We start from the raw sequence: 15,006 nt of genomic DNA on the forward strand, positions 1-15,006 counted from the left end.
CACACAAATATGCTCAACTGTGTTTTAAACAAAGGTGCAAAAGCAACTCAATGTAAGAGAGAAAACCTTTTCAACAAATAGTGTGAAACAACTGGACACAGAGAAGCAAAAATGAAACCTGACCTAAGTCTCATACCTTATAAACAAAAATTAACTGAAAATGAAACCTTTTAGGAAAAAAAAGGAGAAATTCTTCAGGATGTAGGCAAAGACTTCCTAGAATTGATACCAAAGTATGATCCATAAAAACAGAAATTGATAAATTGGACTTCACAGAAATTGAAAACATTTCCTTGGAAAACGACTTTGTTAAGAGGATGAAAAGGCAAGCTATAGACTGAGTGAAAATATCTGTAAACCACACACCTGACAAAGGACTAGTACCTAGAATACATAAAGAACTCTTAAAATTCTACAATATATGAACAAAAAACACCCAATTAGAAAATTGACAAATCTTCTTGATTTGTTGATATTATTGTTCAACACTATATTCCATGGTTTTCTGACTACTTATTTTATATAGTAATGAGAAGGAGTATTGAAACATTCAAATATAATTATGGATTTATTTCTCCTTTCAGTTTTTCCAGTTTTGCTGCATGTATTTTGAAGTTTTACTTAGGTTCATACACCTTTAGGGCTATTACATCCTCTAGATGAATTTAGCCTATTCATCATGATTTCTACTCTAACATGCTCTTGGTTGGTGTTGGTATGGTATATCTTTCTCCATTCTTTTGCTTTTAAACCATATGTGTCTTCATATTTAAATTATGTTCCTTTGTAGATAATATAGTTGCATCATGCTTTTGATGCACTTTGTGAACTGCTGCCTGGGTCTAGCTTTTTTATCCAGCCTGAAAATCTCTTTTAACTGCAGTGTTTATACCATTTACATATAATGTAATTATCAATATGGTTAGGTTTAAATCTATTATCTTTCTACTGCTTCATCTCAAAATGATACTCTTCTCTATGTTAATCATTCCTTCAATTTCCAAAACTTACTTTTAGTTTCTTCTTATGTATTTCTGCTTGTTCTTCCTGGTATAATTCCTGTTGCACTTGTTCTAAATCTTCACGTTGCCGCAGCATTTCTTCCAATCTCTGAGTCAGCTATTAAATTAAAAAAAAAAACACAAACATGTAAAGGAATCAAATTCTATGACCAATATTTCAGAATTTCTCCAGTGTTAAAGAAATGGTTATTTTAATACCATATTCTGAAGCTGTAGCCTTTTTTCTTCACTTTCTTGAACTTTTGCCATCCGATCGTCTTCTCTTTGTTGCTGCATCTTGGCAAACTCTATGATTTTTCTGTTTTCTTCTTCCATTTCCTCATGTTTCTTTTTTCTCCAGAGAGACTGCTCTTTCTTAAACTCTTCTATATACCTTCGAATTGTATTCATTTTTTCTAACTTTTGTTGTCTTTCCCTAAAAAGCAATAGTGAATGCAGTTGTATAGTAACAGAAATAATAATAAAAAATAAAAAAATATAAATATCATTTCCTTCAGTTGATAATGATGTGGAGAAAAATGGCTTCCCTATTTACAATTTTTTCATTCTTTTCATGCAACAAACATTTTGAGTGTTTACTGTGTGCCACTAAATATAATAACAGGTATGAATTTTCTCTGAGTAAACTACTACTGTGCCTCTTCTCTAACCTATTATGATGTTTTATGCATCTCACTTCAGAAAGGCCACCACCTGTTTATATATGTTTCACAGCACTCTACACTTTAGCTGTCTACCAGGTAAACTGAACAGAAAACAAGTTCTCTTGATATGGGCTTACTTAAGAAAAACAAAGTTTAGCCATTGTCACTTAATAAGTATTTCTTAACTATCAGACAATTAATTATCATGCTAACAAAGATAAGTAAGACTTGGGGGCTTCCCTGGTGGTACAGTGGTTGAGAGTCTGCCTGCCAATGTGGGGGACACGTGTTCGAGCCCTGGTCCAGGAAGATCACACATGTCACGGAGCAACTAGACCCATGTGCCACAACTACTGAGCCTGCGCTCTATAGCCCGCGAACCACAACTACTAAAGCCCGCACACCTAGAGCCTGTGCTCCGCAACAAGAGAAGCCACTGCAATGAAAATCCTGCGCACCACAACAAAGAGTAGCCCCGGCTTGCCGCAACTAGAGGAAGCCGGCACACAGCAACAAAGACCCAACGCAGCCATAAAGAAAGAAAGAAAGAAAAAAATTTATAAAAAAAAAAAAGAGAAGACTTGGTCTCAGTTTATGAGATAACATTTACTTGGACTTACCATGTAGTAGGCACTGTTTAGGTGATTTACTCTTCATGACAAGCCTGAGATAAATCTAATGTAAATGTTTAGGCATGTAAGAAAGTTGGGATAAACTTACAATTGATCTTCTTCATAGATTTTCCTAACAATTTCATCAATCATGAGTTTCTCTTTCAGCAGTTGCTCATAAGCTTCCTGCTTCTTCTTTTCTTGTTCTTCAAGTTGTTTCTCTAAGTCACGATTGTACTGTGCTTTTACTTTGTTTCGTTTTTCCTCTGCAGCATTCTCTTCCTTTATTAATCTCTCGTGTTCTTCCATCATAGTTTTGGCTATTTCAGCATCACGTTTCTGTTATTAAAACAAAATTCATCTTTCCACTTTCAAATCTGAACACAATAGGATAGAATACTTTTAGCAGATGGAACTGAATACTATAAAGCCTGTTATATAAAATATTATGTAACAGTGTAGGTAAAAAGCAAAGGTAAGTCACTGTCACCTGAAGGGTTTGAATGATGAGTCAAACCCTAAAGAGGCTTTCCTGAAGGGTTTGAATGATGAGTCAAACCCTAAAGAGGCTTTCCTATTCCTTCAAGTAGCTCTCTCAGGGCAACAAGGAGAATAAACTCCACATTTGAAAAACAGTAAGTAAAATTAGAAGTGCTTTGTTAACAACTATGTTAACTGCCAAAGCAGTAGTCATCTTTTTCATCTATTTAAAAGTTGATGTAAGCAATTTTCAGAAATTTTAGCTCCACTGGGTATTGGCTGCTATTTAGAGTAAGGATGGTAAGGTACTACCTTTTTTATACAGGTCTGCTATTAAATAGCTCTGAGCAGCTCTTAAGTTTCTCTCAGCCTAAATTTTCTTTCCTGCCACTGGCCTTTGAAGTCTCCTCTTTCTCATCTATTAAAGGCCCCTGGTAATCACTTTAATTTAATAAAAGGGTCACATATGTCACTGTGCCTGTTTTCTTAGGTTTTAATTCACTCATTCAAGACCATTCCTTCTGAGTTAGACACAATCCTACTTCTTGAATGGGTTAAACTCCTTACTTGTTTTCAGCATTTTGAAATCATTTAACAAAATGCTTTAAAGTAAATATATTAGGGCACTTTAAAAAATCATCCTTTAACATTAGGATCACATCCCAAATGCTAGAATGGTTAGCAGCATCAAACATAAAAGAAGAAACAGATTAAAATATGAATGCTAATGCCATTCCTGATCTAATTGATGCCTTTAACATATACACTGTTAATATGACTTGACCAAAATTCTTTCTTTCCTTCTCTTTTCTTAGCACATGTTGTACTAGGCTCTATAGAAAAAATATGACATGACAAAAACATGTATGTACAAATTATCACACACTTATAGAAGTACAATGTTCTCATTTCACAGATAAGAAATCTAAGGCTGAGAGAGAGCGCCAAAACTAGCACCTAAATATCCTGACACCTAGTCAAGTCCTAGGAGTATGTGACTTTAATTTTTGTGGATCAATTTTATTTAGAAAATAACAGCAATTCTTTCAACAGCCAGAATAAATATCTACAACTGCCTCGAATAATCTCAATTATCAAGATAATTAAAACTGCAATCTACTGGTCAAATAGTACATTGTTTATGTTCTACTTTATTTTTTAAAGGGTAGAATATGGCTCATGAAGTGAAGTCTCCTTACCCTCTCCTACCACCTGCCACACCAAAGGCTATCATTGTTAACAGCATGCTGTACAACCCTCCAGACTTTTTCTATACTAACACACATGCACACACACATTTCACTACGGCCAGCATCTGTTCTTATTTGAGGGCTGTATAACACTGCACTGGTCAAGTATTTTGATATCACCCCTCTAATTCTATGTGTGTGTGAACATGTGTGTTGATATACAGAACACATATGTGTGTGTGTGTATACATGCACACACAGATGCTGATGTACACATACATACATGTACAAGTTTTTAAAAATGAAAATGTACTGTGAAATGTATTATTCTCCAATTTTTTTTGCAACTTGCTTTTTTTCCTTTTAACATATAATATATTCTGGCCAACTTTAAAAGCCAAACTATTTCCCTTTACCTCTTTCTCTTTAATAGCCATATAACATCTTTGAAAGGGATCTAGGAGAGAGGGAACTCTGCTATCAAAATGCTCTACAAAGTAATAAGAAATGAGAGAAGGAAACTTAAAAGACTGTGTAACATTGCAATCAGACCTTTTCATCTATGTCTAGCCTTTATGAGTGATGAGAGTTCAAGTGATGACGTACACCCTGCTTTTAAGTGTTAATAAACCCTATTTTATATTATACTGTGTAACACTACTGCTGCGTGTGTCTGAAACTCCTTTGCCCAAGAGTAACTATTACCAGTAATGTGCAGCAGGTCAGGAGTAAGAAAAGAAGATAAAAATAGAGGAAAACATGAGAAGAAAAGATTGCTGTTTATAAAACAGAAAAGTTTCCTACTTACAGTTTATTTTTTAAAACATTTTAAAAATTAAAAATTTAGTAACATTCTAAAATACACTGATTATGCTAACAACTTGTATTGGTTTGTCAAAGAATAATCAGTTGGAGACCATTAAGAAGGCTGGGAGTTACTGAATATAGCTGTTCATTCTAAGCAGCAACCTAATTCCTCGTGTCTCTGAAAGGTTCTAATATTAAATTACACAAAGCTCAATACCCATAATTTCTTACACCTTAAGGATCTGAAAAGTATAAAAGTATTTGAGAAATCTAACAATAATCATCACTAAAATTCTTTATAGAATGCAACAATTTTCCAAAAATTGGTCTATTTTTGGTTTTCTAAATGAAGCTAAAAATATGGAAAACGTAATGACCAGAAACATGTTTACCATTTGCTCATATTTAACGGCATCCTTTTCAGCAATCTGAGCTGCTCTTTCTTTACTCATGTAAGCTGCTTTTAATTTCTTCTCCAATTCTCTGAGCTCAATACTGTTTTAAAAAAGAGAGAAATTTAAATTCGAGGACCATATATCTCTTACTATTTTAAAAATAATATGTATCTGCAATTTAAATGAATTTTTTCTAAATGTATAAAAGATATTTACATTATTTTAAAAATATTTTGAAAAAATACCCCTTTCTCCATTCATCCCAAGAAAAATCAGAATGCATGTGAAAAGAGACACTATAATTAACTTTTCTAGACAAAACAACCCTTTTATTTTCAATAATCATCACTAAAAATCTTTCTGCCAGTGCCTGGCTCAGAAAAGGTGCTAGATCAATATAGGTTAAAATTTCTGTCCAGTTACCAGTACTATTAGGCTAAAAGAATAACTATAGTGGAGAGGTTTAAACCTATACAAGTTACTTAAATTTTGTACCTTGGTTTTGCTATCTGTAAAAGGGATAGTTTTGACAATTAAATAAGTTAATGTGTATAACAGTAGACACTCTACTACATATGGTAACTATTTTTTGATGATGATGAAGAGGGAGTAACATGGGCAAGTTTACATCACTTCTCTGGGCTTGTTTACTTACCTGTTAAAAAAAAAAATGGGGACTGGCCTCAGATAATCTCTGAATTACTTTTTAAACTATCACTCTCTTAAATTTAATGAAAACAATAGGCCACACAAAAATTTTTATTTTACTGTGCCAGTCATAATTCTGAATATGACAGAATATGAGAATTCTGAGTTGGGAGGGCCCTGAGATGTCACCAAAATGTACATGTTAATTCTTACTGGAACAAAGAGGCACTCACCTACCTATAAACTCAACTTACAAGTACCCCTTACCTACAAAGAAACAGTCATAAGGGGTAAGGGAAGAGAGATATTCCTGGTATTATGGTGTGGGTCCTTCTTGCCCTTACCATTGTAGGTGCAAATGTATATGACACAGGATTACCTTCTTACATAAAAATAGTGTTAGAAACAAGGATTAAGTTTCTAGGCTAGTCTACATCTTTTATTCCACTAAGAGTTTGAGATACATTTACAAAGATTTTTGTTAGAGTTGGGTACTAATGATTATGCACCAATATACAAACCCAATCAATTTATAATACTGTCTCTACAAAAAAATGTGCATTAAATTGCAAACAACCAACATTCAAATAAACAACCTTCATTTGAAGGACAAGGGCACCCATACCCATTGTATATACACCTAGAAGTGAAATTTCTGAGTCACAGGGTAGGCTGTGTTCAAATTGAGTAGATAATGGCAGTTTTCCAAAGCTTTGTCAGATTTATACTCTCATAAACAGTGTCTAAGCACTCACACCACTCCACACCCTCAGCAACACTTTCGTCTTGTCATAGATTTTAACCATTCTTTTGGGGGATGTAATTTATCACTGGGGTTTTAATTTATGTTTCCCAACTACTAATGGAACTGAGACCTCTTCATATGTTGACTCATTTGTATAACTTCTGTGAAGTTCTTGTTTAATATTTAAAAATTTTTTTTCATTTTTATACTGGTTTGTCTACTTCTTATTGGTGCATAAAAGTCTTTTTAAATTAATTTATTTATTATTTTTGGCTGCGTTGGGTCTTCGTTGCTGCACGCCGGCTTTCTCTAGTTGCGTCGAGCGGGGACTACTCTTCGTTACAGTGCACAGGCTTCTCATTGCGGTGGCTTCTCTTGTTGTGGAGCACAGGCTCTAGGCGCACAGGCTTCAGTAGTTGTGCACACAGGCTTCAGCAGTTGTGCACGCAGGCTCAGTAGCTGTGGCTCGCGGGCTCTAGAGCACAGGCTCAGTAGTTGTGGCGCACGGGCTTAGCTGCTCCACGGCATGTGGGATCTTCCTGGACCAGGGCTCAAACCCATGTCCCCTGCATTTGCAGGTGGATTCCCAACCACTGTACCACCAGGGAAGCCCAAAAGTTCTTTATATATTCCAGATACAAGTCTCTTGTTGGTTATATGCTTTGCAAATACCTCCTTCCAGTCTGTAGTTACTCTCACAGTGGTTTCTTCACATGAAGAGTATTCTAATCCACCAATCTTTTTCTTCATCGTCAGTGACTTTTGTGTCATGTTTTAAGAAATGTTGCCCACCCCACAGACATAAATATACTTTCTTGTATTAGTCTCTCAAAGCTTTGTTATTTCACCATTAACTTTTAGACTATAATCCTCCAGGAATTGATTTTTATGTGTGGTGTGAGGTAGAAATCAAGTTCATTTTCTTCCATATGGATATCTAATTGATACAGTATCATTTTTTTAAATGTTTATTTCTGAATGCCCTGCAGTGATCAAGTTCATTTTCTTCCATATGGATATCTAATTGATACAGTATCATTTTTTTAAATGTTTATTTCTGAATGCCCTGCAGTGATTCTAAAATGTATATGGAAATGCAAAGTAGGAATGCCTAAAACAATCTTTGAGAAGACCAAAATTGGAGACTTCTTCAGGATATGAATACTTATTATAAAGCCACAATATTTAAGATAGTGTAGTTTTAGCACAGGATGAACAAATGGATCAATGGAATAGACTAGAGCAGCTCTTCTCAACTACAAGTTTTAAGCTCTAATGCCCTTAAGCATCTATTATGTGCAGTGAATTAACTTGGTTCCTCTGTATCTAAAATACTACCACCTATATACTGTCTTTGACAAAATTAAAAATACAATCACTCAACTTTCTGTGACACTTGGTTCTCTTATGGAACCCCAGTTGCAGAAGGATGGGATAGAAAAATGCAAAAACAGATGCATGCACATATGCACACTTATTTTATGACAAAACTGGCACTGCAGAGCCAGTTTCCCTTTCTACTACTGCTAGTCAGTTTGGTAAATGTGCTATTTAGTAATTTACCTAAATTTTCAAATTTGCATAAAATTGTTCACAATATCCTGCTATGATCTATAGTGATCTCCCATTTGTATGATCTACAATTATATCGCACTATCCATTCCTAGAATTGGTTATTTGTGCATTCTCTTTTACAGTTATATATTCCTGCCAGGGACTATCAATTTTATTGGCCTTTTTAAAGGCACAATTTTTGGCTTTGTTGATTCTACTTTATGTCTACATTCTAAATTGCTCATTTCTGACCTTATCTTTATCCTACATTATTTTTTAATCACTCCAGATGGGAATTTTCTCTTTGTTTTCAAATAATTCCAGATGGAGTCTTCTTTTCTAATAGTCATTTTAGATTATAAGCTATCCTCAAGGAATAGCTTTAGCTACTTATGGGGACAAGTTTTGGGGGTTTTCTAATCCTAGAATTTTTTTCTTGTGGTAAAATATATATAACAAAAATTTGTCATTTTAACCATTTTTAAGTGTACAATTCAGTGGTGTTAATTACATTCATAATGCTCGGCAACTATCAACACTATCTCCAAACTTTTTTTCCAAAAAGAAATGCTGTACCCATGTAAGCAATAACTCCCCATTCCTCCCTTCCCTGCTAATTTACTTTTTGTCTCTGCAAATCTGTCCGTAGATATTTCATGTAAGAGGAATTATACAGTCTTTATCCTTTTGTTTCTGGCTTACTTCACTTAGGATAATGCTTTTCAAGGTTCAACCATATTGCAGCATGTATGAGAGCTTCATTCCCTTTTATACCTGAATAATATTCCATTGTATGTATATACCACGATTTGTTTATCTACTCATCTGTTGATAGACACTTAGGTGGCTTCAACCTTTTGGCTAATGTGAATAATGTTGCATTGAACGTTGGCGTACAAGTATCTGATTTAGTCCCTGTTTTCAATTTTTCAATTCTTTTGAGTGTACACCTAAGGGTGGAATTGCTGGACCATATGGTAATTCTATGTTTAACTTTTTGAGGAACTGCCAAACTGCCTTCCACAGTGCACCATTTTACATTCCTACCAACAATGTCTGAGGTTTCCAATTTGTCCACATCTTCACCAACACTTATTTTCCATTGTTTTTATGACAGCTATCCTATTAAGTGTGAAATGGTATCTCCTTGTGGTTTTGATTTGCATTTCCCTAATAACAAATGTTGAGTACTTTTTCATGTGCTATTGCCCACTGTCTGTCTGCTTTGGAGAAATCTTTAAGTACCAGGCCCATTTTTGAATTGGGTTGTTTGTCTTTTGTTGTTGAACTGTAGTCATCCTTTATATATTATGGAAATTAAATCTTAACCAGAGATACAATTTGCTTTTCTGGCCTGAGTTCTGAATTAGGAGAAACACAGATAAGCACATTGTATCAGTCCTTCAGGTAGCTCCCAGGTAGGTTAGAATATACAGACACAATAATTTGCAAATAAGATCTGCTCTTCTTCCTCCAGAACCAGGGCCTGATACTCTATGGGCTGCTGTCCTCAAGACTGCCTCAGAGCTGTGAGGGGATGGAGCAAGGAAAAGTAAAAACACTACAGACTTTGCTTCCATTTCTAAGTTGCCTTTTTCTTTGTTTCTTGGTTGCTATAAAACTTCGTTGTTCAGTGTTCTTACAAAGCTGATTCTGACAGTTTCTGCTAGTTTGACTGGGAGGACAGGAACTTGGAGCTGCCTACTACACCATTTCTCAGATGTCACTCCAATCTTTCAACCATTACTATGTGGCATTTTCATTATCATTCAGTTAAAAATACTTCCTAATTTCAATTCTGATTGCTTCTTTAGCCTGGGGTTATTTAGAAGTACATTTTAAAATATCTAAACATACAAAGATTGCCTAGTTTTGGGGGGTCTTTTTGTTACTGTATATCTAGTTTAACTCCACTGTGGTCAGAGAACATACTATGTATGAAATAAATGTGTTAAAAATCTGTTGTATTTGTTCTGGCAGAACAAATGGTCTGTGTTCATAAATGGTTCAAACATGTTTATTATAACTACTAATATAGTTGGGTTACATTTACAATCTTAATATATTCTTTCTATTTGTCTTACCTGTTCTGTGTTCTCCCTTCTCTTCTTTTTGTCTATATGCTTGGAGTCCCCAAGACCAACCCCCCACTGGGTTCCATCACTCACTCGGAGGACTCACAGGACTTAGTATATAGTCATACTCATGGATATGATTTATCACAGTGAAATACAGAGCAAAATCGACAAGGAAAAAAAGCATGTCAGCAAAGTCCGGAGGAAATCAGCTGCAAGTTTCCAAAAGTCCTCTCCCAGTGGAGTCACACAGGAGACGCTTAATTCCCCCAGCAATGAGTTGTGACAACAGGTGAGAATTGTCTACCAGGAAAGCTCGCTAGAGACTTAGGGCCCAAGATTTTCATTAGGGGCTGGTCATGCACGTACCCTCTCCTACCAAGTACCAAAATTACGACTACCAGAAGGAACAGAGTTCAGCATGAACCATACTGTTTTTCCAAACAATTAGGCACTCTTATCAGAGTGGTGGGAATCTTCTTGAAATCCAAGTTTCCAGATGCCAGCCAAGGACCAAACTTGCAAAGCAGGCCTATCTGAGGAAATTAGCCTCAAGTGTGCTATGTCAACTCTTTTCTGCACAGCCTCATCATTCCTTATTATCAAATTTTCCCATCTATTAATTTGTTAATTGTATATTCTTTTCCAAATTTGTATTACAGAGATTACATGTTTGTTTCAAGTCTGATAAAATTTGTCCATTATTTTTTACTAAACAATGAAAGATTCGTGACCACTTTAACTCCATGTATGTACTTCCTACCTCACTTTTGTTATGGTTTGTTACATTTTTAACTCTTTATATATTTTAAATCCCAAAGACATTACAATAAGTGATTTACAGATTCATATTTCACCTAGATTTACTATGCATTTGCCTCCCTGAAGTTTTGAGATTAATGTTGGGATCATTTTTATTCTTCTACCTGAAGAACAACTGCTAGTATTTCCTTTAATGCAGGGTTATTGTGATCGATTCTCTGTTTTGTTTGACTGAAAATGTTATTTTTTTAATCCATCTTATTTAATAATTAACATATTGATTATCAGTCAGGATTATAATAGTACTGGCATCAGCAAGGAACTTGTTGTACATTTAATAAGGGAAGACTATCTCTGTCACTTCTTTTTTTTTTTTTTTTTTTTTTGCGGTACGCAGGCCTCTCACTGTTGTGGCCTCTCCTGTTGCGGAGCACAGGCTCCAGACACGCAGGCCCAGCGTCTATGGCTCACAGGCCCAGCCGCTCCGTGGCATGTGGGATCTTCCCAGACCAGGGCATGAACCCGTGTCCCCTGCATCGGCAGGCAGACTCTCAACCACAGAGCCACCAGGGAAGCCCTCTGTCTCTTCTTTGAGATAGTTTTTGCTCAACTTAAATACAAGTTATAAACAAGGTACTTATTTTTTCTTTCATAAAGTTATGTGTTAGCTATATAATAAATATACAATTGCTCATTATTTAATAATTATAAATTGTATGGTCATAATTATACAATTAGTTGTAATAACTGTAAATTATTATAACTAATTGTACAACTAATTATAATTATTGATTAATGCTACAATTAAAACAGGATTTCTAAAACTAGACAGTGGGGGGGCAGAGTCAAGATGGCGGCATAGGAAGATGCAGAGTTCATGTCTCCCCACAAGAAGGGTGTCTGCCAGACACTGGTGGGCGACCTAGATGCCCAAGGAGATGGGAGGAACCCCCTGAGTGATAGGTAGGACGTGGGGGGAGTGATGGGGGAGGAGAAGTGGTGGCTGGGAGGGGGGAGGGGTTTCCATGCCTGGAGGGACCCTCAGGGGCTCAGATATCAGTGGGAGCACACCTAGCGTTTCCCCTGCCTAATCGGGCCCCAGGAAGCCTGCTGGGATCCCCAGCCAGGTCCTCCACCTTCCAAGGCCCCCTCCGGGCCACGTTAGTCCTAGGGGTGTAGGAGGGAGATGGCAGGCAGGGCTGAGCAGAGAAGACGAGTGGTGGACAGGGAGGGGCCCTCCAAGATCAGAGGATCAGGGAAGGCATGGAGGGCATTCCCCCTGCTCACTATGGCCCAGGAAACCTGCTGGGCTCCCGGGCCTGGTCCTCCATTCTCCCGGGCCCTGTCGGGCTGTGGGGGTCTTAGGGGCGTAGGATGGAGGGAGAAGGGGAGAAGAGGAAGAGAGGCAGATGGGAGGGCCCTCTGGGATTGGAGGATCAGGGGAGGGGCGGAGGGCATTTACCCCAACCACTAGGCTTCGGGAAGCCTGTTGGGCTTCCAGGTCTGGTCCCCTGCCTTCTTGGGCTCCCTGTGGCTCCTAGGGGCATAGGAGGGAGGTGTGGGGGGGAAGAAGAAGAGAGGCCAACAGGGCGGGGGCCTCTAGGATCCAAGGATTGGGGGGAAAGCACCCTGCATTCCCCCCACCCACTCAGGGCCAGTGAGCCTGCTGGGGTCCTCGACCTGGTGCTTTGACCTCCAAGGCCAGAGGCACTCCTGGGTCCCTCCTGCTGCCTTGAGCCTAAGCCCCACACCCCACCCAGGGCCTTTTCCGGCCCTGTGGGTCCTAAGCATAGGTCCCGCCCACCACATAAACACCGCCCCTGCCTAAGCCCCACACCCCCACAGCCAAGGACTTTTCTGGCTTTTTTTGTTTCTTTCCTCTCCTCTTTTTTACTGTTGTGGTTCTGTTTTACCTTCTGGTTGTTGTTTCATCTATATTTTTATTTTTTTATTCTTTCTAACATATCTGTTAGTTTTCTAATCTTATCTTACTTTTTACTCTGTTATTGTTCTGCTCCTTTTTTTCTTCTTCTTCCTTTTCCTTTTTTTTTTGCCGTCCCACGTGGGTTGCGGGATCTTGGTTCACGAGCAGAGGGTTGGGCCAGAGCTCCTGCGGTGGGAGCTCTGAGTCCAAACCACTGGACTAACAGAAAACCTCACACCCCAGGGAATATTCATCAGAGGGAGGTCACCCCAAGGTCCTCATCTCTGCACCAAGACCCAGCTCTACCCAACAGCCTACAACGCCAGTGCTGGAAGCCTCAGGCCAAACAACCAGTAAGACAGAAACACAATCCCACCCATCAAAAAAAAAAAGAAAAAAAAAATAAGACGACAAAAAAATGTCACAGATGAGGGAGCAAGGTAAAAACCTATAAGACCAAATAAGTGAAGAGGAAATAGGCAGGCTACCTGAAAAAAAATTCAGAGTAAAGATAGTAAAGATGATCCAGAATCTCAGAAATAGAATGGAGGCACAGATTGAGAAAATACAAGAAATGTTTAACAAATATCTAAAAGAACTAAAGAACAAACAGATGAACAACATAATAACTGAAATGAAAAATACACTAGAAGGAATCAATAACAGAAAACTGAGGCAGAAGAAGAAATAAGTGAGCTGGAAGACAGAATGGTGGAGATAACTGCCGAGGAACAGAACAAAGAAAAAGAATGAAAAGAACTGAAGACAATCACAGAGACCTTTGGGACAACATTAAATGCACCAACATTCAAATTATAGGGGTCCCAGAAGAAGAAGAGAAAAAGGAAGGGTCTGAGAAGATATTTGAAGAGATTATAGTGGAAAACTTCCCTAACATGGGAAAGGAAATAGTCACCCAAGTCCAGAAAGTGCAGAGAGTCCCATACAGGATAAACCCTAGGAGAAACACACCAAGACACATATTAATCAAACTAACAAAAATTAACACCACACTAGCTTTACAACAAATGCTAAAGGAACTTCTCTAGGTGGGAAGCACAAGAGAAGAAAAGGACCCACAAAAACAAAATGAAAAGAATTAAGAAAATGGTAATAGGAACATACATATCAGTAATAACCTTGAAAGTAAATGGATTAAATGCTCCAAATAAAAGACACAGGCTGGCTGAATGGATACAAGAACAAGACCCATTATGCTGTCTACAACAGACCCACTTCAGACCTAGGGACACAAACAGACTGAAAGAGAAGGGATGGAAAAAGATAATCCATGCAAATGGAAATCAAAAGAAAGCTGGAGTAGCAATACTCATATCAGATAAAATAGACTTTAAAATAAAGAATGTTAAAAGAGACAAGGAAGGACACTACAAAATGATCAAGGGATCAATCCAAGAAGAAGATATAACAATTATAAATATTTATGCACCCAACATAGGAGCACCTCAATACATAAGGTAAATGCTAACAACCATAAAAGGAGAAATCGACTGTAACACAATAATAGTAGGCGACTTTACACCACACTTAACCAACGTACAGATCATCCAAACAGAAAATAAGGAAACACAAGCTTTACATGACACAATAGACAGGATAGATTTAATTGATATTTATAGGACATTCCACCCAAAAGTGGCAGAATACACTTTCTTCTCAAGTGCACACGGAACATTCTCCAGGACAGATCACATCTTGGGTCACAAATCAAGCCTCGGGAAATGTAAAAAAATTGAAATCGCATCAAGCATCTTTTCTGACCACAATGCTATGAGACTGAAAATCAATTACAGGAAAAAAACTGTAAAAAACACAAATACATGGAGGCCAAACAGTACACTGCTAAACAACCAAGAGATCACTGAAGAAATCAAAGAAGAAATTTAAAAAATACATAGAAACAAATGACAATGAGAACACACAACCCAAAACCTATGGGACACAGCAAAAGCAGTTCTAAGAAGGAAGTTTATAGCAATTCAATCTTACCTCCAGAAACAAGAAAAATCTCAAACAAACAATCTAACTTACACCTAAAGCAACTAGAGAAAGAAGAACAAAGAAAACCCAAAGTCAGCAGAAGGAAAGAAATCATAAAGATCAGAGCAGAAATAAATGAAATAGAAAT

At 37.2% G+C, this 15,006-nt stretch overlaps 1 protein-coding gene across 4 annotated transcripts in view; it reads right to left on the reverse strand.

The window, feature by feature from the left end:
* The window catches only part of MNS1 (meiosis specific nuclear structural 1), a 132,006-nt gene that overhangs the window by 72,160 nt on the left and 44,840 nt on the right, over positions 1 to 15,006 (reverse strand). For all 4 annotated transcript variants that reach the window (XM_028496315.2, XM_055087972.1, XM_055087973.1 and 1 more), the window contains 4 exons: positions 5,147 to 5,249; positions 2,387 to 2,616; positions 1,221 to 1,437; positions 1,012 to 1,119 (listed from right to left, as the gene is read on the reverse strand). In XM_028496315.2, coding sequence (XP_028352116.1) covers positions 1,012 to 1,119; positions 1,221 to 1,437; positions 2,387 to 2,616; positions 5,147 to 5,249 — 658 coding nt within the window. The remainder of the gene's footprint in view (positions 1 to 1,011; positions 1,120 to 1,220; positions 1,438 to 2,386; positions 2,617 to 5,146; positions 5,250 to 15,006) is intronic.

Source organism: Physeter macrocephalus, chromosome 11 (assembly GCF_002837175.3).
Source record: "Physeter macrocephalus isolate SW-GA chromosome 11, ASM283717v5, whole genome shotgun sequence".
Taxonomy (NCBI): domain Eukaryota; kingdom Metazoa; phylum Chordata; class Mammalia; order Artiodactyla; family Physeteridae; genus Physeter; species Physeter macrocephalus.